Genomic DNA, 27444 nt, shown 5'->3' on the forward strand with positions numbered 1-27444 from the left:
TTGGCACTCTCAACTATAAAAGGGGACTAATAGCACTTAATTTAGTGGATTGGCATCAAGATAAAATGACTATAGCCTCATTGCTGGATAAAAAAAATTAGCTTTCCTCCCTTTCCCTTCAGCTATGAGTTTTTATACTTGGGTTACATTGAATATTTAAGCCTCAAAAGTTTTCCCAATTCAAATTCAAGTAATGACAAGTGAAGAACACCTACCTGGACCTAGAATAAAACCTAATGCTTGACACATGCTTATATTTGCCATGGAACTTGTTCTTTCTTGAAGGGAAGTAGCACCAGCAGTATATGATCGAACAACTGCTACGTTTCCTTAAAAACAAGGCACAATAATCCAAAGTAAAAGTAAGTTATCATTCAGTTTATAAAATTCAATCAAATTTGACTTTATACAGAAGAAGAAATCTTGGTTAACAGTATAGTCACTACTTCCTCTTTATGATCATACAAAGCATGTAAGGTATTTTTATTAAGCAAATGCATCAATTAACGGACCATACTAGTTTTGGTAATATGAAAACAGTTAAAGATATCAATGAGTGAAGAAATGGTATCATAAGTAAATCAAGCTGGGCACAGTGGCTCACATCCGTAATCCCAGCACTTTCAGAGGTCAACGTAGGTGGATCATTTTGAGGTCAGGAGTTCAAGACCAGCCCGGCCAACATGGTGAAACCCCGCCTCCACTAAAAATTCAAAAATTATCCACCTGTAGTCCCAACTACTCAGGAGGTTGAGGCAGAAGAATTGCTTGAACCCAGGAGGATGAGGTTGCAATGAGCCAAGATCGCACCACTGCACTCCAGCCTGGGCAACAAAGTGAGACTTCATCTCAAAAAAAAAAAAAAAGAGTATCAAACTTAATACTAAGAAAGCACTGAGTGAATGGCACATCATTGATTACAACTATTTTAAAAAGTATTACAAACTCTGTATGCATAAACATGTAATATAAGAAACAGAAAAAAATGCACTAACAATTTTACTGAAAAATTTCATTGAGTACATTACATTCAAGAGATTCTGTTAGGGGGAATAGGATATTTTTAAAGTACCATAAATTCTTTCTAATTGTAAAAAGTTTAGGCTAAGAGTGGTGGCTCATGCCTGTAATCCCAGCACTTTGGGAGGCCGAGGCAGGTGGATCACGAGGTCAGTAGTTCAAGACCAGCCTGGCCAAGATGGTGAAACCCCATCTCTACTAAAAATACAAAAATTAGTCAGGCACAGTGGCAGGTGCCTGTAATCTCAGCTACTCGGGAGGCTGAGGCAGGAGAATTGCTTCAACTCAGGCAGGTAGAGGTTACAGTGAGCCGAGATCGCGCCACTGCAGTCCAGTCTGGGCGACAGAGTGAGACTCCAAAAAAAAAAAGTTTATTATCTTGTTAGTGAGAAAGCATAAAAACAGTACAATACCATAAGCACGTGCCAGAGACATGTCAGAGAAGAAAAAATTCTCTGAAGGGGCAGGGTAGCCCAAGAGGGCTTTGTGGAAAATGTGGAGCTTGAATTGGATCTATTTTTGTTTTGGGTTTTTCTGGTTTTTTTTTTTTTTTTTTTTTTTTTTTTTTTTTTTAAGATGGAGGTCTCCCTATGTTACCCAGGCTGACCTTGAACTCCTAGGCTCAAGAGAGATTCTGCTACCTCAGTCTCCTGAGTAGCTGGTATTATAGGCACATGCCACCACACCTGGTTTGAACTGAATCTTGAAGAATGAAGAATGATGGGAACAGAAGAGAACTATAGGTAATGAGAACATCATGAGCAAAGGCAAAATGATAGGAAAAATATTTGTTTATAATGAGAGACATGTACGTTGAACTGTGAAATATGAGTTTAAAAGGGGATGAGACCAGGTGAAAGTGAGCCATAAATGTCAGAATGAATGTGAATTTGACACAATCAACATACAAACTTACCTGCTCCAATTCCCAGCAATCCACGAGCAACCAGCATGTAGTATTTATTATGAGAGGCTGGGATGTGGACATATGCATAGAGGCAGTTGGCTGCCACGGAAATGAAGATCGAGACGACAAGAGGCTCTTTTCTTGGTCTATAATTAGACCATAAACCAAATATAGGTGAAGCTACCATTTGGCCAAGACTATATGAAGCAATAACCCAGCCCAAAAATCTTGTATCAGCTGTCTGATCAATCTGCAGACAAAAGTATGTGCTTTAAGAATTGTTATCCAAGAAAAGTTTAAAATCTAAATACATTTGTCATACCATGTAAAATTTTCTATTAAAAAAATAAAAACAATTCTAACGTATAAGTTTTATAACACTATTACTTACAGTAAAGGATTCAAACTTCTGACAATACAATTAAAGTGCTAACAACAGACTGTGCACAAGGGAAAAATGCTTGGGAGGCTCATTTTTAAGAATGACCATGGAAATTTTTGGTTCATATAAACCTTGGTAAGAAGATAATCACACACACTATGTATACATAGAGCAATAACATCATGAAAAATAATACAAGCTATTCTTTAATTCTTGTAAGTAGAATTCTTTAGACTTATGCTACCCTATAGGTTAAACAGCCATTAGCACCATAAATCTTTTTTTAAAAAACAAACTAGGCACAAGAATCAAATGCATAAAGAAGATAATAAAAACACAAAAGATGACAGACAATTCTCTCAATAAACCTGTTATAAATTCTTCCTTTCTACATAGGCAACTCAGTATTCTACCACTTTAAAAGGGTTTACACATCATGATGAACATGAGGGGAGAACCAAATGACTACAACTCAGAAAACAAAATACTTTCAGAAAAACAGAAAATGTTAGCATAGAAAAGACACTATTGTTTATTTTTATTTATTTATTTGAGACAGGGTCTCACTCTTGTCACCTAGGCTGCAGCACAGTGGTACGATCACGGCTCAGTGCAGCCTCGACCTTTGAGGTCCAAGTGATCCTCCTGCCTCAGCATCTTGAGTAGCTAGGACTACAGGCATGCACCACCATGCCCAGCTAATTTTTTTATTTTTGTAGAGACAGGGTCTCCCTGTGTTGCCTAGGCTGGTCTTGAACTTCCTGCCTCCAACTCGAAAAGCAATCCTCCTGCCTCGGGAGGGAGCAATTCTCCCACCCTGGCCTCCCAAAATATTGGGATTAGTGGCATGAGCCACCACACCCAGCCAGATTATTTTTTTTCATATATGGTAGGCTAAGTCAGGTGAAGTGGCACATGCCTGTAATCTCAGCTACTCAGCAGTCTAGAACAGAAGGATCCCTTGAGCCCAGGAGTTGGAGGGTGTAATGCACTATGATTGTACCTGTGAAAAGCCACTGTACTCCAGTCTGGGCAACACAGGAAGATTCTATCTCTAATCTTTCTATTTAATGGCTTTTATTAAATTTTAGGAAATAAATTTAAATGAACATAGGTATGTGGTAGAACAATTTAATAAGGAAAACTATGACCTTTTGTTCCCTAAAGATATTTATTTATTTATTTAATTTTATTTATTTACTTTTGAGATGGAGTTTTGCTCTTGTTGCCTAGGCTGGAGGGCAATGGCGTGATCTCAGGTCACTACAACCTCCACCTCCCGGGTTCAAGCGATTCTCCTGCCTCAGCCTCCCAAGTAGCTGAGATTACAGGCATATGCCACCACACAGGCCCAGCTAATTTTTGTATTTTTTTAGTAGCGACGCGGTTTCACCATGTTGGCCAGGCTGGTCTCAAACTCCTGACCTCAGGTGAGCCGCCTGCCTCGACCTCCCAAAGTTCTGGGATTTTGGGTGTGAGCCACCATGCCTGGCAATTCCCTAAAGATATTTAAACTGAAAATATTTAGGTGCGTTTTTCTTTATGGGACATAAGAAATAATATGCAAAAGTATAACGATACATAATATTTAAAGTTCTAGCCGTTAAAATATCTTTCAGTTTAGGTACTCTGGTTTTCATTTTCTCCCTGTACTACCTTTAGTTTCATTTGTCATCTCTGAAAATAGAAAATAATAATTTCATGTCATATAAAATTTTAAATTAATTTTCAAAAAAGTAATGAAAACTCAATTTTAATGTTAAATGTGTAGTGATTTGAAAGCAAAACTTTTTTTTTTTTTTTTGAGACAGGGTCTGGCTCTGTCACCCAGGCCAGAATACAGTGGCATAATCTTGGCTCACTATAACCTCAAACTCCTTTGCTCAAGAAATCCTCCCACCTCAAGCTCCCAAGCAGCTGGGACTACAGGGAGTAGCACCACCATACCCAGCTAACTTTTAAAATTTTTTTGTAGAGACAAGGTCTTATATTGTTACCCAGGCTGGTCTTGAACTCCTGGGCTCAGGCAATCCTCCCAACTTGGCCTCCCAAAGCACTGGGATTACAGGCACATAAGCCACAACACTAGGCCTGATAGCAAAACTCTTCAAAGAGTTTTCAAAATATCTGGAGAAAAGAGAGTACTTTTCAAAACTCAACACAGTATGCTGACTAGACCTAATTATTACTAATATCCTTCTTTTGAGAATTTTGACTAAAAAGACTAAATGCCAAGAAATTAAGAATTTTCATACATGAAAATATCTTTTTAGTAGAGAAGACACTGCTCCAGAATTGTGCCAATTCCAATGACTATCAGTATGGAAAGGATTTTTAGTGTAATGGGTAATAATTTCAAGTAATTTTCAAAATAACAATGAAAATATGGCACTAAATCAGTAAAAATTAAAATTTGTATTTCTTTTTTTCTTATATTCCTTTAAAAATATATTTTAGGAGACCATTTTCAAAAAGTAGAAATTCGTAAAACTGGGCCGGGCATGGTGGCTCACACTTGTAATGCCAGCACTTTGAGAGGCTGAGGTGGTGGGTCACCCAAGGTCAGGAGTTTGAGACCAGCCTGGTCAACACAGTGAAACCCTGTCTCTACTAAAAATACAAAAATTAGCTGGGCATGGTGGTGCACGACTGTAATCCCAGTTACTTGGGAGGCTAAGGCAAGCGAATTACTTGAACCTTGGAGGTGGAGGCTGCAATAAGCCAAGATTGCGTCACTGAACTCGAGCCTGGGTAACAGAGGGAGACTCCATTTACAAAAAAAAAAAAAAAATTCATAAAAACAAAACAATCCTAACAATCTAGACAATCTAGTAGGGGAGTTAAGTAAACTCTCTGTAAATACAGTGTTAGGACACTCCACATTAAGGGCTAATGATAAAGGGAAACGGGAGTATACAGGAAAACCTTCTGATCCAAACTGTTGTGAGGGACAGTCAGAGAAGGCTTTCCAGGCCAGGTGCAGTGGCTCACATCTGTAATCCCAGCAATTGGGAGACTGAGGCAGGATCACCTGAGGTCTGGCGTTCGAGATTAGCCTGGCCAACATGCCGAAACCCCATCTCTACTAAAAATACAAAAATTAGCCAGGCATGGTGGCAGGTGCCTGTAATCCCAGCTACTTGGGAGGCTGAGGCATGAGAATCGCTTGAACCCGGGAGGTGGAAATCCCGGCACTCTGGGAGGCTGAGGTGGGTGGACCACCTGAGGAAAGGTAGAGATAAGCCTGGCCAACATGGTGAAACCCCATCTCTACTAAAAATACAAAAATTAGCTGGGTGTGGTAGCTGGCATCTGTAGTCCCAGCTACTTGGGAGACTAAGGCAGGAGAATCGCTTGAACCCTCAAGGCAGAGATTGCAGTATGCCAAGATCATGCCACTGCATGCCAGCCTGGGCAACAGAGCAAGACTCCATCGCAAAAAAAAAAAAAAAAAAAAAAAGAGAAGGCTTTCCAGAGGAAGTGACACTGGAGCAAAACCTTGAAGAGTGAATAAAAGACAGTGAGGAAGGAGAAAGGGGAGAGCAAAAGAAAGATGGAGAGAGGAAAAGCATTCCAGTAAAAATGTGTAAAGACCTAAGGAGCCTGGGTTCATCCAAGTACCATGGATCTATCTAATAAGTTGATGGCTATACATCTAATATGGGACAAAGTTCAGAATCTAGTATAAAACACATACATGCATGTGCGAACACACACACACACACACACACACACACACACACACTCTCCAACCTCTTAGGAAAACCAACAAGGGACAAACTGATAAGGAAGAATACACAAAAGAATTTAAGAATAAGTCGTTAGAGTTAAGAGGAAAGCCAGGATAGAGAAATGTCATAGAAGCTAAGAGGTCGTGCTATGGTTTTAATGTGTCCTCCAAATTTCGTGTTTTGGAAATTAATATTTAAATTAATATTATTAAAATATTGAAAGGTAGGACCTTTAAGAGGTAATTGTGTTACATTAGGCAGTTAGTTGGGTATCAACAGGGCAGGAAAGGTCTCCCCTGCCCCACACATAGGGAGTGTCTGGAGACCATTAGGTGATGGTCAGGCAGTTGTTAACTCTCTAAAGTAATATTGGTCACAGCCAGGGCTAGGAAAAGGCAGCCTCCTACTACATAGAAAACACCTGGTGATTAGCAGCTTCCCAATATGATCTCAGGCATGGGGTGAGTGGGGAGAAGTAATGCAAGGCCCCAAAAGTATGCCAGTGTATAAAATCCCAAGTCAAAAGGTCAAACCGCGCACTTGTCTTTCAAGTTGCCCACCTGGCCTTCTTTCAACTGTACTTTCCTTCTTTTCCTTCCTTTCATTCTTGCTCTAAAGCTTTTTAATAAATTTTCACTCCTGCTCTACAACTTGCCTCAGGTTCTCCTTCTGCCTTATGTCCTTTACTTGAATTACTTCTTCTCAGGAGGCAAGAACTGAGGTTGCTGCAGACCCGTACAGATACAGATCTGCCAACAAACAATTGGATCATGACGGCTGTGCCCTGTTGATACCCAACTACCTACCTACTGTACCTAATCCATTCATGTATTAATGGGTTATCATGGAGTGGAACTGGTGGCTTCATAAGAGAAGGAAAAGAGACCTGGGCTAGCATGCTCAGCCCCTTCATCATGTGATGCCTTACAATGCCTTGGGACTCTTCAGAGAGTCCCCACTAGCAAGAAGGCCCTCACCAGATGTGGTCTCTCAGCCTTGGACTTCTCAGCCTCCATAATGGTAAGAAATAAATTCCTTTTTTTAAATAAATTATCTAGTTTAGGGTATTCTGTTACAAGCAACAGAAAACAGACTAATACAGGTAGCTTCAGGAAGTAAGGAGAGGACAACAATGTCAAATCCTATCCAGGTGTCACCTAAAGTAAGGACTGAAAAGTATTTCATGATCAACAATTAAGTAACTGGAAAACTTACAAGAGGAGTTCAGGACAGCAGAAAAGTTAATCAGATAGTAGCAGGTTAAGGAGTAGGTTAGGGAATACAGAGGAACTCTTTAAGAACCTTTACTAAAACATTGTTATAGATGAATTATGTAACCAACTTATATACCGATTTTTAGTTAAGTTCCTTCCTGGAGATTTAAGATAGAACTGACCGGACTTGATGATCAACTGATGTCAAGCTACCTAACAAACTTACATCTTCATGTTACCCCCTCTTCCCCTTCTAGTAATAACAGCATCAAAAAATACATATGTTCTAGTCTTTACAATGTTACCTGATAGCCCACATTAATTTTATGGGAAAAGCATTAAATTATTCCACAAACATATCATTTACACACTTTGGGAATTCAGACTATTACTAGTTTCCTTTTTATTAGGGAAGAGGTAATGATGGAATGTGAACGTGGCTTCTGAGTAGGTGACCATACATGTACATTTGCCTGGGACTATCTGGGTATGATCCTATTTTTCCTTGTATAGCACTCTCTTCACTTCAAAAGTGTTCTGGCTTGCACAATAAAGCATATGGTCACCTTACTTATAAGCCTCTTTTAAGGAACTATTATCTCATTATTGTTGTAAAGATCAAATCATACAATACCAAAGAGACTCTTTAGAAAATGCTTAACTATGTAAGAGTTACTACTACTGTAGCTATAAGGGAAAAATAGATTGAAATGTACAAACCTTTTGGAGATATGGCCATATGGACAGTATCACTATAGAAAACCCTGTGAAGAAGCAAACTAGGTTATTTATACTTATAATAATTTAATAATTATTACAGATACAATTTTCTGAACTGTGGCATGGATTGTAAAATATTCTGAACCTAAAATTTATGCATACAAATGCATAATTTATCAGGCAATGAGATTTTAATTATCAGAAGGAAAATAAATACTAAAAGAACATACAATTACAGTCCATCATCATAATTAATAATGAATACAAAAAAGCAGAGGATCTATTTCTCCATATTTGTGTGCTTTTACTGTAAATGGAAATAACCAAAAACTTTGTTTTTATAGCAGAAATGAATGGAGGAAAGGTTATTTTGTTAGACAGGAAGTGCTAGGCTTCTATCCTGTGTCGTTTGGAGGAGATAATTGACTGAAGAGAAGAGCAGGAATAAGGAAAATGATCATCTACAGGGGGGCTGTAGAAAACCAGAATACTTCAAGATGGCCATACCTTAAAAGAAAACTCACTATTTCTGCTAGTCTTTACTGCATGAAAACTATAATTAACTCCAACACTATTTGTCAATTTTAAATGTTAGGCAAATGCGGCCAGCAGTGACTCATGCCTGTAATCCCAGCACTTTGGGAGGCTGAGGCAGGCAGATTACCTAAGGTCAGGAGTTTGAGACCAGCCTGGCCAACATGGTGAAACCCTGTCTCTACTAAAAATATAAAAATTAGCCGGGCATGGTTCTTCAAAATGGCTCTATTAAGGCTTGGCACAGTGGCTCACACCTGTAATCCCAGAACTTTGGAAGACCGAGGTGGGTGAATCACTTGAGGCCAGGAGTTTAGAGACCAGCCTGGCCAGCATGGAGAAACCCCATCTCTACAAAAAAAATACAAAAATTAGTTGGGCATGGTGGCACATGCCTGTAATCCCAGCTACTTAGGAGGGTGAGGTAGAAGAATTGCTTGAACCCAGGAGGCGGAGTAGGTTGCAGTGAGCCAACATCGCGCCACTGCACTCTAGCATGGGTGACAGAGCAAGACTCCATCTCAAAAGAAAAAAAAAATGAAAAATGAAAAACAAATAAATAAATGTTAGGCAAATCTATTAAGAAATTCTATAAAGCCTGTTCTTCAAAATGGCTCTATTAAGGCTTGGCACAGTGGCTCACACCTGTAATCCCAGAACTTTGGAAGACCGAGGTAGGTGAATCACTTGAGGCCAGGAGTTTAGAGACCAGCCTGGCCAGCATGGAGAAACCCCATCTCTACAAAAAAAATACAAAAATTAGTTGGACATGGTAGCACATGCCTGTAATCCCAGCTACCTGGGAGGCTGAGGCAGGAGAATTTCTTGAATATGGAGGCAGAGGTTGTAGTGAGCCAAGATTGCACCACTGCACTCCAGCCTGGGTGAAAGTGAGACTCTGTCTCAAAAAAAGAGGAAAAAAAAAGAAAAAAATAAATTTAAAAAATAGCTGTTGAGATATAATTCACATATCATACAATTCATGCATTTAAAGTATACAATTCAATGGGTTTTAATATAATCACAGATATGTGCAACCATCATTACAGTCAATTTAATTTAATTTAATTTATTTTTTGAGACGGAGTTTCTTGTAGCCTAGGCTGGAGCGCAGTGGCCTGAACTCGGCTCACTGCAACCTCCGACTCCTGGATTCAAGCGATTCTCCTGCCTCAGCCTCCTGAGTAGCTGGGATTACAGGCTTCTGCCACCACACCAGGCTAATTTTTGTATTTTAGTAGAGATGAGGTTCACCATGTTGACCAGGCTCGTCTTGAACTCCTGACCTCAGGTGATCTGCCTGCCTTGCCTCCCGAAGTGTTGGGATTATAGGCATTAGCCACCGCGCCCAGCCATCACTGTCAATTTTAGAACACATTTGTCACCTCAAAAAGAAACTCTATACCCTTCAGCTATCACCCTGTTTCATCCCCTCTCCAGTCAGCTGTAAACAACCACTAATGCACTTTGTTTGTACTCTATAGATTTTTATCTGTATTTTCACACAAATAGAATAATATAATACATGGACTTTTGTCTTCTTTCACTTACTATTATCTTTTTTTTTTTTTTGAGACAGACTCTCACTATGTCACCAGGCTGGAGTGCAGTGGCACGATCTCGGCTCACTGCAATCTCTGCCTCCTGGGTTCAAACGATTCTTCCACCTCAGCCTCCTGAATAGGTGGGATTACAGGCACGTGCCACCACACCCAGCTAATTTTCTGTATTTTCAGTAGAGACAGGGTTTCACCATGTTGGCCAGGATAGTCTCAATCTCCTGACCTCGCAATCCGCCTGCCTCGGCCTCCCAAAATGCTGGGATTACAGGCGTGAGCCACTGCGCCTTGCCTTAGCATTATATTTTCAAGATTCATCCATGGTGTACATGTATGTTCCTTATATAAACCCTATTTTAAAACAGAATTTAATTATTAGCTTCATTTCAGGCCGGGCACGGTGGCTCACGCCTGTAATCCCAGCACTTTGGGAGGCCTAGGCGGGTGGATCCCGACGACAGGAGATCGAGACCATCCTGGCTAACACGGTGAAACCCCATCTCTACTAAAAATACAAAAAATTAGCCTGGCGTAGCGGCATGCACCGTAATCCCAGCTACTGGGGAGGTTGAGGCAGGAGAATGGTGTCAACCCAGGAGGTAGAGCTTATAGTGAGCCGAGATTGCGCTACTGCACTCCAGCCTGGGTGACACAGCAAGACTCCGTCTCAAAAATATATATAAATAAATAATTATTAGCTTCATTTTTAAGTATTTTGAATTGACACAGTTACTTAGATCAGTAAAGGATTAAAAGCACCAATTAATCTTTTAAATCAAGGCTACAATTTTGGAATACAGAAATTTGTAAACAAAATGTTTAACATGCCAATTAAAATCTAAAGTTTACCGGGCATGGTGAATCATGCCTGTAAATCAAGCACTTTGGGAGACCGCGGCAGGCGGATCACTTGAGGTCAGGAGTTCAAGACCAGCAATTGCAACATGGTGAAACCTCATCTCTACCAAAAGTATAAAAACTAGCTGGGCATGGTGGCGGGCGCCTGTAGTCCCAGCTATTCAGGAGGCTGAGGCAGGAGAATCGCTTGAACCTGGGACGCAGAGGTTGTGATGAGTTGAGATCGTGCTACTGCACTTCAGCCTAGAAGACAGAGTGAGACTCTACCTGAAAAAAAAAAAAAAATCTAAAGTTAAAATAATTTTCTTATTTTGCTGTTGAATTTGAAATTGTTTCTTATAATTTTAGATAATTGAGTACTCAAAACTAGAAGTGTTTAAAATGGAAAAATAAATCAATTGCAGGCATTGCTACCAAAACAGTATCAGCTGGCCCCTTCCACCTTCTTGATGGAATCCCAGTTCTATTCAGGTATCCAGACTTCCTCAACAAAGCCTCATGGTCTAAGAGAAACTCTCTCCATGTTCGATTCCAGAGGGTACATTCTAATTAGTCTAAAAAATTCAACTGGAGTAATCCCATTATCTTAGTTGATGTTGGTTTAGAAATTTACAGGTCACACCTGTAATCCTAGCACTTTGGGAGGCTGGCAGGCGGATCACCTGAGGTCGAGAGTTTGAGACAGTCTGACCAACATGGAGAAACCCCATCTCTACTAAAAATACAAAATTAGCTGGGTGTGGTGGTGCATGCCTATAATCCCAGCTATTTGAGAAGCTTAGGCAGGAGAATCAAACCCCAAAAACTTATTGAAAAGCGGAACCACAGTCCCACTGAATCTCATCTGGAATTGCTCTACTGTGGATATCTTGTAAGACATAATAAATTAGGCTGGGTGCAGTGGCTCATGCTTGTAATCCCAGCACTTTGGGAGGCCGAGGTGTGTGGATCACTTGAAGTCAGGAGTTCAAGATCAGCCTGTCCAACATGGCGAAACCGCGTCTCTACCAAAAATACAAATATTAGCTGGGCATGGAGGTGCATGTCTGTAATCCCAGCTACTTGGGAGGCAGTGAACCAAGATCATGCCACTGCACTCCAGCTTAAAAATAATAATAATAATAATAAATTACATTACCGTATAAGCCAACTGATTCAGCACTTTTTCTGAATTTGCGTAAGGCTTTTTTTTTTTTTTTTTTTTTTTTTTTTGAGACAGAATCTCACTCTGTGGCCCAGGCTGGAGTGCAGTGGCGTGATCTTGGCTCAGTGCAACCTCTGCCTCCCGGGTTCAAGTGTATTTTTAGTAAAGATGGGGTTTCACCACATTGGCCAGGCTGGTCTCAAAGTCCTGACGTGATCTGCCCACCTCAGCCTTGCAAAGTGCTGGGATTTCAGGCGTGAGCCACCTTGCCTGGTCCTGCACAAGTCATTCTAACTGATACAAAATGCCAGATGAAACTGTATTATAAAGAATAGTTGACCCATCAAAAAGTGGGCAAGGGATATGAACAGACATTTCTCAAAAGAAGGCATGCATACAGCCAACAGACACATGAAAAAATGCTCATCATCACTGGCCATCAGAGAAATGCAAATCAAAACCACAATGAGATACCATCTCACACCAGTTAGAATGGCAATCATTAAAAAGTCAGGAAACAACAGGTGCTGGAGGGGATGTGGAGAAACAGGAACACTTTTACACTGTTGGTGGAATTGTAAACTAGTTCAACCATTATGGAAAACAGTATGGCAATTCCTCAAGGATCTAGAACTAGAAGTACCATATGACCCAGCCATTCCATTACTGGGTATATACCCAAAGGATTATAAATCATGCTGCTATAAAGACACATGCACATGTATATTCATTGCAGCACTATTCACAATAGCATAGACTTGGAATCAACCCAAATGTCCATCAGTGACAGACTGGATTAAGAAAATGTGGCACATATACACCATGGAATACTATGCAGCCATAAAAAAGGATGAGTTTGTGTCCTTTGTAGGGACATGGATGCAGCTGAAACCATCACTCTCAGCAAACTATCTCAAGAACAGAAAACCAAACACCGCATGTTCTCACTCATAGGTGGGAACCAAACAATGAGATCACTTGGACTCGGGAAGGGGAACATCACATACCGGGGCCTATTATGGGGAGGGGGGAGAGGGGAGGGATTGCAGTGGGAGTTATACCTGATGTAAATGATGAGTTGATGGGTGCTGATGAGTTGATGGGTGCAGCACACCAACATGGCACAAGTACACATATGTAACAAACCTGCACGTTATGCACATGTACCCTAGAACTTAAAGTATAATAATAAAAAAAAAAAAGAATACTTGAAAATATCCTTTATCATTCACTTTTCTTTTCACCCAGTATTGAATCATGCACAAGTTTGGCAAGTGAGAGAAAACAGGATGATTGGAGTAAACAGAAAATATATGGAAATATATATAGAAAATACATGGAAAGCAATTTAGTAAAATGACCTTCCTTAAATTCCTCTCAGGAGAAAGAGACCACTTGTAATACTAGTGCCTATAGATTTAGAGGGTCTCAACTCAGAAAAAAATTCATTTCCTAAAACAGTCCTTTAAAAACTATCACAATATTGATCATTCCTATACATTCTCATTCCATCCTTTTAACATGGTTATAGATGTTTAATATTTTGAAAAGTTTTCCTCATGAAGTTTTACTTTTTAGTAACTACATATTCAGAAATAATGTGGAATAAGTTAAAATACATCAAGCAATACAAATTAAGATTCTTGTATTTACTTTCTGTATGTTTCAACAATATAAAAATAAGATGAGGTTCAGAGGCAACAAAAGATAAAAACAGCCGGGTGTGGGGCTCATGGCTGAAATCCCAGAACTTTGGGAGGCCAAAGCAAGTGGATTACCTGAAGTCAGGAGTTTGAGATCAGCCTGGCAAAAATGGCAAAACCCCATCTCTACTAAAAATACAAAAATTAGCCAGGTGTGGTGGCACACATCTGCAGTCCCAGCTACCAGGGAGGCTGAGGCACAAGCATCACTTGAACCCGAAAGGGGGAGGGTGCAGTGAGCCGAGATCGTGCCATTGCACTCCAGCTTGGCAACAAAGCAAGACTCTGTCTCAAAAAGAAAAAACCAGATAAGGTGGACTATATCAATATTTAACATTTCTGTGAATCACAGGATACATTTAGCACACTGAATAGAAGAGTCCTGGAATGGGAGAAAATATCTGCAAATCATATATTGGATAAGGGGCTAACACCCAGAATATATAAAGAATTCCTACAACTCAACAACAACAACAAATCCAATTAATAAATGGGCAATGGTCTTGAACAAACACTTCTCCACAGAAGATATACAAATGAACAGTAAGTACAAGAAAACATGTTCAACATCACTAATCATTAAGGAGATGCAAATCAAAACAACGAGATACCATCTCATCCACTAGGATGACTACTATCCAAAAGAAAGTTAATGTTGGCGAGGATGTGAAAAAATTGGAACCCCGACTGTTGATGAGAAAGTAAGTAAAATGCTGCGGCTGCTATGGAAAACAGCATGGCAATTTTTCAAAAAAATTAAAAAGAAAATTATAATAGGATCCAGCAATTTCACTCCTGGATATATATCCAAAAGGACTGAAAGCAGGATCTTGAAGAGATATTTGCACACCCATATTGAGAGCAGCACTATTCACAACAGCCAAGAGGTGGAAGCAACCCAAATGTCCATCGACAGATAAATGGCTAAACGAAATGTGGTAGGCCGGGTGCGGTGGCTCACGCCTGCAATCCTAGCACTTTGGGAGGCCAAGGCAGGCCAAGATGGTGAAACCTCGTCTCTACCAAAAATACAAAAATTAGCTAGGCGTGGTGGTAGGTGCCTGTAATCCCAGCTACTTGGGAAGCTGAGACAGAGAACTGCTTGAACCTGGGAGGTGAAGGTTGCAGTGAGCCAAGATCATACCACTGCACACTGGCTTGGACAACACAGCGAGACTTCGTCTCAAAAAAAAACAAAAAATGTGGTATACACTGAAGGCAATCAGAGTATGCTACTCCAAAAATATGCTGCTTTGCCATATTAATTATTTCAAGCTGAAGGCAACCAAGAAATAGCAGATGCAGGAAGGGTTCTCTGCTCTCCCCTTTTCTGCCTGAATGCAGAGAACAGATTGAATTTTGTTTTGTTGTTAATTCTTTGAGGCACAATTGAGACTCTGTTACCTACAATCTGTCTTGGGACACAAAGACACTAGTATAATTAAGACTGTACATTTAAACTTAAGAAATTTTGCACTGGCCAGGCGGGGTGCCTCATGCCTGTAATCCCAGCACTTTGGGAGGTCGAGGCAGGTGGATCACTTGAGGTCAGGAGTTTGAGACTAGCATGGCCAACATGGTGAAAACCCATCTCTACTAAAGGTACAAAAAAATTAGCTGGGCGTGGTGGCGTGCGCCTGTAGTCCCAGCTACTCAGGAGGCTGAGGCACAAGAATCGCTTGAACCCAGGAGGGAGAGGATGCAGTGAGCCAAGATCATGCCACTGCACTCCAGCCTAGGCAACTCCACCTCAAAAAATGAATAAATAAGAATAAATAATAAAATGTTTTTAAAAAGAAATTTTGCACATCTTCAAGAAGTAGCAAAACAAATCATTCACTGATGGCTGTAAAGATGAAATACTTTTGGCCAGGCACGGTGGCTCACGTCTGTAATCGCAGCACTTTGGGAGGCTGAGTCTGGCAGATCACAGGGTCAGGAGATCGAGACCATCCTGGCTAACACAGTGAAATCCCGTCTCTACTAAAAATATAAAACAATTATCCAGGCATGGTGGTGGGTGCCTGTAGTCCCAGCTACTCGGGAGGCTGAGGCAGGAGAATGGCATGAACTGGGAGGTGGAGCTTGCAGTGAGGCGAGATCACACCGCTGCACTCCAGTTTGGGCGACAGAGTGAGACTCCATCTCAAAAAAAGGAAAAAGAAAAAGAAAAAGAAAAAAAAAAGACTTTGAACCGGGCGTGGCGGCTCACGCCTGTAATCAATTACAGCACTTTGGGAGGCCAAGGTGGGCAGATCACCTGAGGTCGGGTGTTCGAGACCAGCCTGACCAACATGGAGACATCCCGTCTCTACTAAAAATACAAAATTAGCTGGGCGTGGCGGCACATGCCTGTAATTCCAGCTACTTGGCAGGCTGGGGCAGGAGAATCGCTTAAATCTGGGAGGTGGAGGTTGCAGTCAGCTGAGATCGCGCCATTGCACTCCAGCCTGGGCAACAAGTGTAAAACTCCGTCTCAAAAAAAAAAAAAAAAATGAAATATTTTTGTGAGTACATGAAAGTGTTAGGAACTCTTAGTAGTTGTCTAGTTTCATTTGTATGTGCATTCCTTTTTTTTTTTTTTTTTTTGAGACGGAGTCTCGCTCTGTCACCCAGGCTGGAGTGCAGTGGCCGGATCTCAGCTCACTGCAAGCTCCGCCTCCGGGTTTACGCCATTCTCCTGCCTCAGCCTCCCGAGTAGCAGGGACTACAGGCGCCTGCCACCTCGCCTGGCTAGTTTTTTTTGTATTTTTTTTTTAGTAGAGACAGGGTTTCACCGTGTTAGCCAGGATGGTCTCGATCTCCTGACCTCGTGATCCGCCCGTCTCGGCCTCCCAAAGTGCTGGGATTACAGGCTTGAGCCACCGCACCCGGCCTTGTATGTGCATTCCTTAATGTTTTTTGTTTCTTTTCATTAAAAAATATTAACATCAAATAAATTTGTATACTTTTTTACTGTTAGTGTTTCTTTTGTCAGCTTAATTCACCAGTCTTAGGCACATAACATAAGAGATTAGAGGAAAAGTTTCTGCTACCCTACAATACATATAATGGACTATATAGCCTTTAAATAAAAGGAAATTATCACAAGTGCAACATGGATCAACTTGAGGACATTACGTTGAGTGAAATAATCTCATCACAAGAAGAAAAATACCATATAATTCCATTTATATGAGCTATCTAGAGTAGTCAAATTCCAAGAAACAAAGTAGAATGATGGTTGCTAGGGCTTGGGGGATGGGAAAACAGGGAGTTGTTTAATGGGTATAGAGTTTCTCTGTTGCAAGATGAAAATGTTCTAGGGATTGGTTGCACAACAATGTGGATATACTTAACTACTGAACTTAGATATGGTAACATGGTAAATTCTGTTACATATTTTTTAGCACAATAAAGATAATTTCAGAGGCAACAAAAGTAAATGAAGTAAATGAAGTTAAAATATGACATCTGATCTGAATTGTTAAAATTATGTATTTCTAATACTTACCTACACTGCTGAGAAACATAGTAAGATATAAAATCCTAATAGATCTCCATCGGCTCTTATAATGCTCTTCAGTTTCTAAAATGTCCCATTCTCTAGGTGTAAATAAGAAAAAAGTAGTATAAATTTATCTCATTACATGTGGATCTTAAGTGTCAACAATTGTATTATCTACTAAAGTTATGAAAACGATGTGATAGAGGTAGAATTTACTAATACTGGTTCTGCTACACTAATTTATCTATGAATAAGCATTATTTTTTTGAATTTCCATGGATTGTATGTATGCATTATTGTATATAGAAATTTGGGAAACAGTATAGTTTTAAAAGAGGAAACATTTTGCAAGGCAATTATTTTGCTACTGTTGACATGAGCAGATTTATTAATCAAGAATGTTGCAATTTGTAAAAATGAATAAACTACATCAAGATAAATCAAATAAACTAGCTACAACTAGATCCCCCATAGCTACTAAGTACTAAAAAATAGTAACTGTCATCATTATAACATGCTGTACTTGATGACAGCAAATTAAATTGTTGCAGGAAGCTGTTTATGCTTCCTACTTCAGAAAATAGAAGTGATACCAGGAAGGTTTAATGTAACCTAAGAAATTTTCAGCCCTGGGACCTCCTAAATGGGTTACCAGATAAATTTTACCAGAAGACAAAAGAAAGACCATGACACCCTAGACATAAGTGATCTCTTTGGACAAGTATCTGATCTGGACCAAGGGCATGTATACTAAGTAGACATCTTACCTCCATTAGGTAACACATGAGTCTATACACTCATTACTTTTTCACACACATAATAGAAACAGTTAACAAGTTCACCTTAATGTGAGCATTATCTTTTCAAATAATCAAGACATGCAGAACAGACAAAATGCCTTCTTATGTACCAAGATTAATTTCTTAAAAATAAGTCTTAGAACTGTCAAATTAGTCTTCAAAAAAGAAACTTTTTTTTTTTTCAAACATGATATGGTTGGGAGTGGTAAAGAGGAAAGGAAGAAGAAAAACAATGTTTTTTAGATGTATTATATGCCAAACATATTAGTTCCTAATATATTTAAAATGTTTAACACTGTATATGTCATGCCATACAAACAAACCTCTTCTAGGTCAAAGGAGAGTAGATAAGAAAAAAACAAAAATAACAGACCTTAATGATAATGTAGCTTACCTGAGAAAAATACCAGAACCCCAGATACCCATAGTTTGAAATCAATATACTAGAATTTGAATAAAACATCATATATATCTAAGTTAGGGAATCAAGAAGTAAATTATTTGATTCTAAAAAAAAAATAAAATTGTTTGAGTGACTGATTTAGAGCTCAGTCAAAATCTTTCTTCTTTTAATGACAATTATTAAATATTGAAAGGATAAAATTAGAAAATAATTTAATGGCCACTTTCTATGTAACAATGGAAGGATCATCAATGGACGCTAAAACAACTGGTTGAAAGATTGTTAAGGAGAGGACAGTCAAAGGCCCTCAAATGTCAACCCAGTGTCTGCTTACTAATTACAAAATGGAACATGAACCTTTATAATTGAAAGATATAGCAGTCGCCCTCTTAACAAGTGGTCATGTTTGGCATTCCCAATAGTGGGATGTCCTGCTACAGTTTTATCCTGTTCAACATTTCTATTACAAACTGAAATACTCCAAATGATAGCATGCTTGTCAAACTTGTGACTTAAAAACTAAAAGGAATACACAATATAGTGGAGTGAACTGAATAGCAAAGTGAGTTAGATAAAATTTAACAACAGCCAGGCGCAGTGGCTCATGCCTATAATCCCAGCACTTAGGGAGGTCAAGGCAGGCAGACTGCTTGAGGCCAAGAGTTCAAGATCAGCCTGGCCAACATGGTGAAACCCTGTCTCTACCAAAAATACAAAAATTAGCCGGGCGTGGTAGTGTATGCCTGTAGCCCCCACTACTTAGGAGGCTGAGGCAGGAGAATCACTTGAACCTGGGAGGCGGAGGTTGCAGTGAGCAGAGATTGTGCCACTGCACTCCAGCCTGGGTGACAGACGGACACTCTGTCCTAAAAAGAGAGAGAGAGAGAGAGAGAGAGAGAAAATAAAGAAGTGTGTGCTCACTGACAGAACAGTGTAGTGGTATAACAGTTACGGAAATAAACTGAAAATATTCTGTAAAGATATGCCCTATAAGGACAGATACCCTAATAATACAAATTTTACAGAGACTAGGCTAAGGTTGCAAAGAAAGTGTGAAATCAGTTGTAACTTGGATCAGTAACATGTGAGCTACAAATGGTTTTTACAGATGAATATTTGTTATCAGTTTGATGACAGAAAACACCAACTTGGAAGTGCAATTAAGGAAAATGTCATCCCCTCCCCCACCAAATTCTATCCCTTTCATTAGCAAACCTATATTATACTTATTAGTATATTTTAAATGTCATTACTAAAAATTTCTGTGGAATTTTTTTCTGGTTATCTAAACATCTATACAATATCCTTTATTTTTCCCCTTGCCCTAAACAGGTCTAAAATATTTACAATCTGGGACTTTACAGGAAATGTTTGCCAACCCCTGTTGTCCGTCCTCCACAGTGGGGGTCAGTGGGGAGCACTGAGGATTCAAGAGGCCAGCTCCACCAGACCAGCAAATAATAATCAACCTTGTTAGTGAGGAAAGGTTGGTGGTGACCTAGACATGTTTGTGCAATATATTCAAAGTGAACAGGTCCTGCCAACTAGCTATATATAGGTTCACTTTACTAGGGAATATACTTGCGTTTTTAAAGACATATACTTATTGAATTATTTTCAAAATACTCTCTTTTTGTTTTTAAAATGCTTAATCTAGAACCTCAATCAGAGGTATTGATTACTGGCAGGAACATCTAAATTTGGACAGATTCTAACGAGCATCAATCACTTTGATGAAATTAAAGCTAAGAGTATGAAAAAAAATCACCTTTTGTACAAGGTGACAGAATGTACCAGGAGACCACATTTAACCATAATTCAGGGATCCTGCAATTATCTGGAAAATAGCTAAAAATCAGGACGAAGCAAAAAGAATTCTGAGAAAACCAAATGTCACAAAGTCCACGCACTCAAGCTTATGCACTTAATAGGAAAGACATTCAGCTCTCAGTCAGAACTACCAGGTTGTAATGAGACAGTTATATGAAGCATAGATACAGGGTTATCAAAGTTATAACAAACAAGAAGCCCCAAATTAAAGCTGGTGGAAAGAGTGTGGTGATAGCAACAACAACAAAAAAAACTGTTGCTGCCAGATTTCAAAAACATGCTGCAGAATAGTCTGCCAGGAAAACAGTCTGTCAGAAAAACTAAAAAGCAGATGTTAAGTACTTAAAAGTAGAGCAGCTGGCCTCAGAGCCTATTGATACATTTGGGACTGTTTGCTTCTATATCAGCACTTTGGGAAGCTGAGGTGGGTGGATCACTTGAGATCCGGAGTTTCAGATCAGCCTGGCCACATGGTGAAACCCGTCTTTACCAAAAATACAAAAATTAGCCGGGTCTGGTGGCCCGCGAATGTAATCCCAGCTACTGTGGAAGCTGAGGCAGGAGAATCACTTGAACCCGGGAGGCAGAGGTTACAGTGAGCCAAAATGGCACCACTGCATTCCAGACTAGGCCACAGAGCGAGAACCCGTCTCAAAAAAAAAAAAAAAGTATAGCAGTGCAGAATAAATTGGTATAGAAGCAAACAGTCCCAAATGTTTAAATAGGCTCTGACGACATCACTCTATTAAAATTCATTTCAGCATCAATATTCATTTTAATGATCTCAAGATAAAATCAAGATAAAACTGCATTCCATAAACTCTGTTTAGTAAATCGAGGACCAGGGAAATACATTTTCCAAAGGGTTTTGAGTTAAGAGTGATCAAAAAAGGTTTGGTGCTTACAAGGAACAAATGAGTAAAAATTAACATGGTCATAGACAGCTGAAGTTTAACTGAATTTATTAATTTACTTGAGATAATTATGTATATTTCAAATAAAATAATTCCATTTTCCTAAAGGTAAAAATACATAATTATGCAGTAAGAGGCAAAAGGTGAACATTGCTGAGTCATTGACCATAAACTAGGATCAAAACAACCAGAATTATAAGGATCAAAATACTGACGTTATTCCTTCAATGCCTTAAAATTAGTTTTTATTTGTACATTTGGCATAGGACAAAGGCGAGCTCATTTTAGACAGGTTTGTTAAAGTATCAAGAGGTGTGGGGAAAAGAAAGATCAGATTGTTACTGTGTCTATATAGAAAGAAGTAGACATAAGAGACTCCATTGTAAAGGTAAACTGAGGCTGGAGCTGAACCGAGGAATACAAGGCAAATGGCAGTGAGAATAGCCTTTATTAGGACTCGTGGGTGAGGTTCCTCGGTCCAAAGGCGTGGGCCAAAGAAGGTGCACTGAGGGAGGAGGGTAGGGGCTTTTTATAGCCCGAGAGGTAGGGAAGCTGGTTGTGCAAACAGGGCCTGGGGGGTCCTGAAACTACTAGGGCAGGAGTTGAGTAAGGGTCATGAGGAAGGGGTCTTTGGAAACTGTCAACCGAAACTGCTGTTTACGAACTTTTGGAATGCAGGTGAGCTGCAGGTCATAGGGGAATGTGGTTGCCCAGCCAGAGCTCTGACGCATGTAAGTCTGCGGGTGTGTACAAGGGTGAAGGCAGTCTTTAACAAAAGGCCTGCTACGCCGGGTAACGCCGCCATGTTGGGTCTAGATTCCTGCGTAACCTTCCGACCTCTTTCTAATAAGAAAATGGGGCAACGTGTTCATCTGGCTGCTTCCTGCTGGTATGGGTCGTCGTGGGGTTCTTTGGAGGTCGGAACTCGGGTATAGGGGTGGAGCAGCATCTGATTGAAAGTGACCTGGGAGACTTCTTTCACGCGGTCCTGGATGAAGCGGAAGACACAGGGAGCTATGAGTAGCAAGAAGCCAGTGATTAGTAAGGGGCTTAGAAAGGGTAGGACTTAACCGGCCACAGACAACTGCCACCACCTAAGTGAGGGCCTTGATCCGAGGTTTTTCTGGTGGAGTCTTTCCCGAATCTTTTCTAGAGTGAGGAGATTGGTTTCTACTAGTCCTGACTCATTGATGTAGTGTTCTGCTGGGAAGGGGAAAGGAGGGGGTTAGGTTAGAGGAGTTAAAAGGGTTGGGTAAGGGTACCACAACCAGTGGGGGCTTATTCAAGGCTGCACACAAGAAACAACGAGGTGTTGCGTACCTCGGCCATGTGTACCACTTGAGCCCCTTCCCTGACTAAGGTTAGCCAGGAAAAAGGGTTGCTGCTGTCCTGGGGCTTGCTGCCTGGGCTAGAGCTGAGACGGCTTCCTCCTGTTGTCTGATGTCAGAGGCCAGGCTGATGAGGCTGCTTACGACCTTGATGTAGGCCTTAAAAGATCCTAAGTGGGGCCACAGGAAAAACTCACTATGCCCACCAGTCCTAGGAAGGACAAGATCTCTTCCGCATCCTGAGGAGGCTGGAGAGTTTCAATGAGGCTTATTCTATCTGCTGTGAGGCTTTTTGTAGTGGGTGTGAGGAGTATGCCTAGGTAGGTGACAGAAGGGCTGCAAAGTTGAGCCTTAGCCAGGGTAATCTGATAACCTTGGTCGCCTAGAAAATTTAAAAGTGTAGCAGTATCTGCAAGGGAGCACTCCTAGGAAGGACTACATAGTAATAAGTCATCGACATACTGCAATAGTGTGCTGTGGGTCAGGGGACAGAGGACAATATCCTGTGCCAGTGCCTGTCTGAAAAAATGGGGGCTATCACGGAACCTTTAAGGCAAAACAGTCCAAGTCAGCTGGGAAGAAATATGAGTGTCTTGACCTTCTAATGTAAAAGCAAACAGAAAGTGGCAGTCTGGGTGTAGAGGGATGGTAAAGAAGGCATCCTTCAGGTCAAGGAGAGTGAAATGGGTGGTGTCAGGGGGAACACGTGAGAGGAGTGTATACAGATTAGGAACAACTGGGAAAGTAGGGACTACTGCCTCATTGATGAAGCGTAGGTCCTGTACGAGATGACAGGCCCCAGAGCTTTTCTGTATAGGTAGGATAGGAGTATTGCATGGTGAGTTGGCGGGAACCAGAATGTGCTGTCGGAGCAGGCGTGTAATGATAGGTTTTAATCCCTGTCGATGTTCAAGGGAGATAGGGAACTGGGGTCTAGAGGGAAACTTGGAATGGTCTTTTAGCCGGATGCGGACCGGAGTATGGTGCTGCGCAATGATGGGGATGGAGGTGTCCCACACCTTAGGGTTAATGGGGACTGGAAACGGGAGTGGGGGGTCAGCCTGGCGGGGTTTGTCAGTTGAGAGAAGGGGGAAGAGGAACGCAAGGTGTGGGGAGGGGTTGGGTCGGAAGTGAACTGAGGCCCCTAGCTTGGAGAGGAGATCTCTTCCTAACAGGGGGACTGGGCACGAAGAAATGATAAGAAATGAGTGCGAGAAGAGGGAACCATCCAAGCGGCAAGACAGAGGAGGAGTCTGGCGGTAGGTGGAGGGAGTGCCATCAATTCTCATGACTGTGACAGTGGAGGAGTGGCTGGGGCCACTAAAAGAAGGCAAAACAGAGTAGGTAGCCTCTGTGTCCATGAGGAAAGATATGGACTCACCCACTACCTGGAGCATAACCCTGGGCTTGGCGAGAGTAAGAGGGGTTCCCGAGTCTGGGCCTCTTCAATCTTCGTTGGTGTCGAGGAGCTGGAAGGTGCCTCCAATACCTGGAGGAGGGTCGTCACGTGGAGGCGCAGCGACCGTCCTTAGGTTGGGGCAGTTTGACTTCCAGTGGCCCATCTGCCAACAGTTTGGACAGGGGCGAGTTGGCTCCTTTGGGTTAGGGCACTGCCTGGCCCAGTGGCCGTCGTTGCTGCATTTGAAGCAGGTACCAGGTGGCGCTCGGGTAGTACCTCTTTTCTGGGAGCTCCTGGAGCCGGCCAGCCTCAGGGCTGCTACCACGGCCTGGGTTTGGAGTTGTACCTTCTGTTTCAGCCTGGCCTGTTGTTGGGCCTCAGCTGCTTCCTCCCTGGAGTTGTAGACCTTGAAGGCCAGTTTGACTAAATCCTGGATGGGAGTTTGAGGGCCGTCCTCCGCCTTTTTTTAACATTTTTTGGATATCGGGGGCCGACTGAGAAATAAAGTATGAAGCTAAGATGGCTCCTCCTGCAGGGGAGGCAGGGTCAAGGCGGGTGTACTGAATAAGTGACTGTCAGTTGGTTAAGAAAAATAGCCGGATTTTCATCTGAGCCTTGGACTACCTCCTTTAAGTTATTAAAATTGACTGACTTATTGGAGGCTGCCTGCATGCCAGCAAGAAGGCACTGGACCATCATATCTCGGCGGCGGCGGCGGCCTGCCTGACCAACCTGCTAGTCCTAGTTGAGCTCGGCTGAGGGCACCACCTCAGTGCCAACTGGCATGGCGTGGTCAGTTAAATGAACCTGGTCAGCGTGCTGCCTGGCTGCCGCTAGGACACGCTCCTGTTCCTCAGGGCACAGGGTTGAGGTCATAACGACATGGGGATCATGCCAGGTGAGGTCCTACGCCTGGCACAGGTATCGCAACTTTTTGAAATACTGAGTGGGGTTGGCCAAGAAAGAGCCTACACGCTCTTCAATCTTAGACAGGTCTGCCAGCGAAAACAGCACATGGACTCGGACCATTCCTTCGGCGCCTGCCACCTCTCGCAAGGGACACAGGAGGTCGGTCCTGGACCGAGTACGGGCTGAGACAGGCGAAGAAGGGGAGGAGGTGGAGGTAGGGGAGACAGAATCTGTCAGGTTTGGTGAGGGCACAGGAGGGTGGAAGGGAGGGGAGGTGGTGACAAGGACGGAGATAATGGCGGGTCAGGGTAAGGAGAAGGTTGGGTGGGAGACCAAAGGGGTGGCCGGGATAGGGTGTCAGGAGGCTCAGAAAAAGAGGAGGAATCATCCCTCTCCTTGCTCGAGGGAAGAGACTTTGCGAGTAGGACCTGAGCTAATGAGCATTGAGCGCAGAGATCTGGGCGAGAACGCAAGTCCCAAAAGGCTTGAACATAGGCTATCTCGTGCCATTTGCCTAGTCTCTTGCAGAAGTTGGTCAGATCCGTAAGGATGTTAAAGTCTAGAGTGCCTTCTGCAGGCCACTGAGACTGATTATCCAATTTATACTGAGGTCATGCTACTGTGTAGAAGAAAATGAGCCGCTTTTGTTTTAGGTCTTGGCTGAGACTTAAAGTCTGGAAATTAGCCAAGTGGCACCTCAGAGGGGATTTTCAGTTTGGTTTGGACTGAGTAGTTCCCATGGTCCTAAGGCGGGCAGTCTGGTGGCAATGGGAGCATCCTCTCACTGTCATGCGGAGTGCGGGGTACGGCAGCTTCCGGGGAGGTTGGAAGTCTCCTAGTCCCCAGTGCCAAGGTCACAGTTGACTGGAGGGAGCCCCTGACGTGGTCATGAGTTTCGGACAGGGACTTCCCAGAGGGGGTCTACAGGACAGGGGAAAACTTACCCAGCAGTGATTGAATTGAGTCTTGGATTTGGTGAAACGGCTCCCGGCTCAGAAAGAAGGTCCTGGCTCTGGGAGAGGAGAGCCTGCCCGACCCGGGAAGAGTCCGGGGGAGGGGTCTCCTCCTGGGTTTCGGCACCAAATGTAAAGGTAAACTGAGGCTGGAGCCGAACCGGAAACGAAGACACAAGGCAAATGGCAGTGAGAATAGCCTTTATTAGGACTTGCGAGCGAGGTTCCTCGGTCCAAAGGTGCGGGCCGAGGAAGTCGCACTGAGGGAGGACGGTAGGGGCTTTTTATAGCCCGGGAGGTAGGGAAGCTGGTTGTGCAAACAGGGCTTGGGGGGTCCTGAAACTACTAGGGCAGGAGTTGAGTAAGGGACATGAGGAAGGGGTCTTTGGAAACTGTCAACCGAAACTGCTGTTTACGAACTTGTGGAATGCAGGTGAGCTGCAGGTCATGGGGGAGTGTGGTTGCCCAGCCAGAACTCTGACATATGTAAGTCTGCGGGTGTGTACAAGGGTGAAGGGAGTCTTTAACAAAAGGCCTGCTATGCCGGGTAACGCCGCCATGTTGGGTCTAGATTCCTGCCTAACATCCACCTTGTTCTGTATTTGAGATGCTGTTAATCTGTGACCCTACCCCCAACCTTGTCCTTGCAAGAGACATGTGCTGTGGTGACTCAAGGTTTAAAGGATTCTGGGCTGTGCAGGGTGTGCTTTGTTAAAGAAGTGCCTGAAGGCAGCTTACTGGTTAAAAGCCATCACCATTCTCTTAATCTCAAGTACCCAGGGACACTTACACTGCCAAAGGTCGCAGGGACCTCTGCCTATGAAAGCTAGGTATTGTCCAAGGTTTCTCCCCATGTGATAGTCTGAAATATGGCCCCATGGGAAGGGAAAAACCTGATCGTCCCCCAGCCTGACACCCGTGAAAGGTCTGTGCTGAGGAGGACTAGTGTAAGAAGAAAGAAGGCCTCTTGGCAGTTGAGATAGAGAAAAGCAGAATGGAACATCTCGGTGTAAAGCCCAGTTGTTGTTTACTGAGAAAGGAGAAAACCGCCTTAGGGCAAAAGGTGGGACTTCCTAGCAATGCTGCTCTTTATGCACTAAAAAGGTTTATGGAGATGTCTGCATATGCATATCAAGGCACAGCACTTTTCCTTAAACTAATATCACAGAGATCTTTATTCACATGTCTTACTGCTGACCTTCTCCTATGATGATCCTATTATCCTGTCACTTCCCTTTTTCTAAGACGGTAAGGATAATTATCAATAAATACTAAGGGAACTCAGAGACCGGTGCCAGCTTAGGTCCTCTGAATGCTCAGCGCGGGTCCCCTGGGCCCACCTTTTCTTTCTCTATACCTTGTCTCTGTGTCTCATTTCTTTTCTCAAGTCTCTGGTTCCACCTAAAGAGAAACGCCCACAGATGTGGAGGGGCAGGCCACTCCTTCAAAGAGGTTGTCAGGCAGTCAGGCAGCAGGTCATTATTAAGACCGATAACTTCAAGTATCGATTAAATCCATCATTTTGGAACTGTGAAATGTGTAAAGTGATCAGCTACAAAGGGCCAAATATAGAATTCTGAAGATACAGAATGTGGTGGCTTGGCTGCTGCAACAGGCAAAGCAGCAGCCTGGGTTTCTCCGGCCCGTCA

At 42.2% G+C, this 27444-nt stretch overlaps 1 protein-coding gene across 5 annotated transcripts in view; it reads right to left on the minus strand.

Moving 5' to 3' along the window:
• The window catches only part of MFSD8 (major facilitator superfamily domain containing 8), a 51756-nt gene that overhangs the window by 23888 nt on the left and 424 nt on the right, over positions 1-27444 (minus strand). For 4 of the 5 annotated variants that reach the window (XR_005238312.2, XM_007999766.3, XM_007999768.3 and 1 more), the window contains exons 2-5: positions 17266-17357; positions 7975-8018; positions 1937-2177; positions 216-329 (exon numbers count right to left, since the gene is read on the minus strand). Coding sequence is in view for 4 of the 5 variants with exons in the window: in XM_007999766.3 (XP_007997957.1) it covers positions 216-329; positions 1937-2177; positions 7975-8018; positions 17266-17357 (491 nt within the window). In the remaining variant the exon portion in view is untranslated. Of the gene's footprint in view, positions 1-215; positions 330-1936; positions 2178-7974; positions 8019-10916; positions 11193-17265; positions 17360-27444 lie in introns of those variants that run through there. The other variant, XM_007999767.3, reaches the window with a different exon arrangement.

Source organism: Chlorocebus sabaeus, chromosome 7 (genome assembly GCF_047675955.1).
Source record: "Chlorocebus sabaeus isolate Y175 chromosome 7, mChlSab1.0.hap1, whole genome shotgun sequence".
In the NCBI taxonomy this organism is placed as follows: domain Eukaryota; kingdom Metazoa; phylum Chordata; class Mammalia; order Primates; family Cercopithecidae; genus Chlorocebus; species Chlorocebus sabaeus.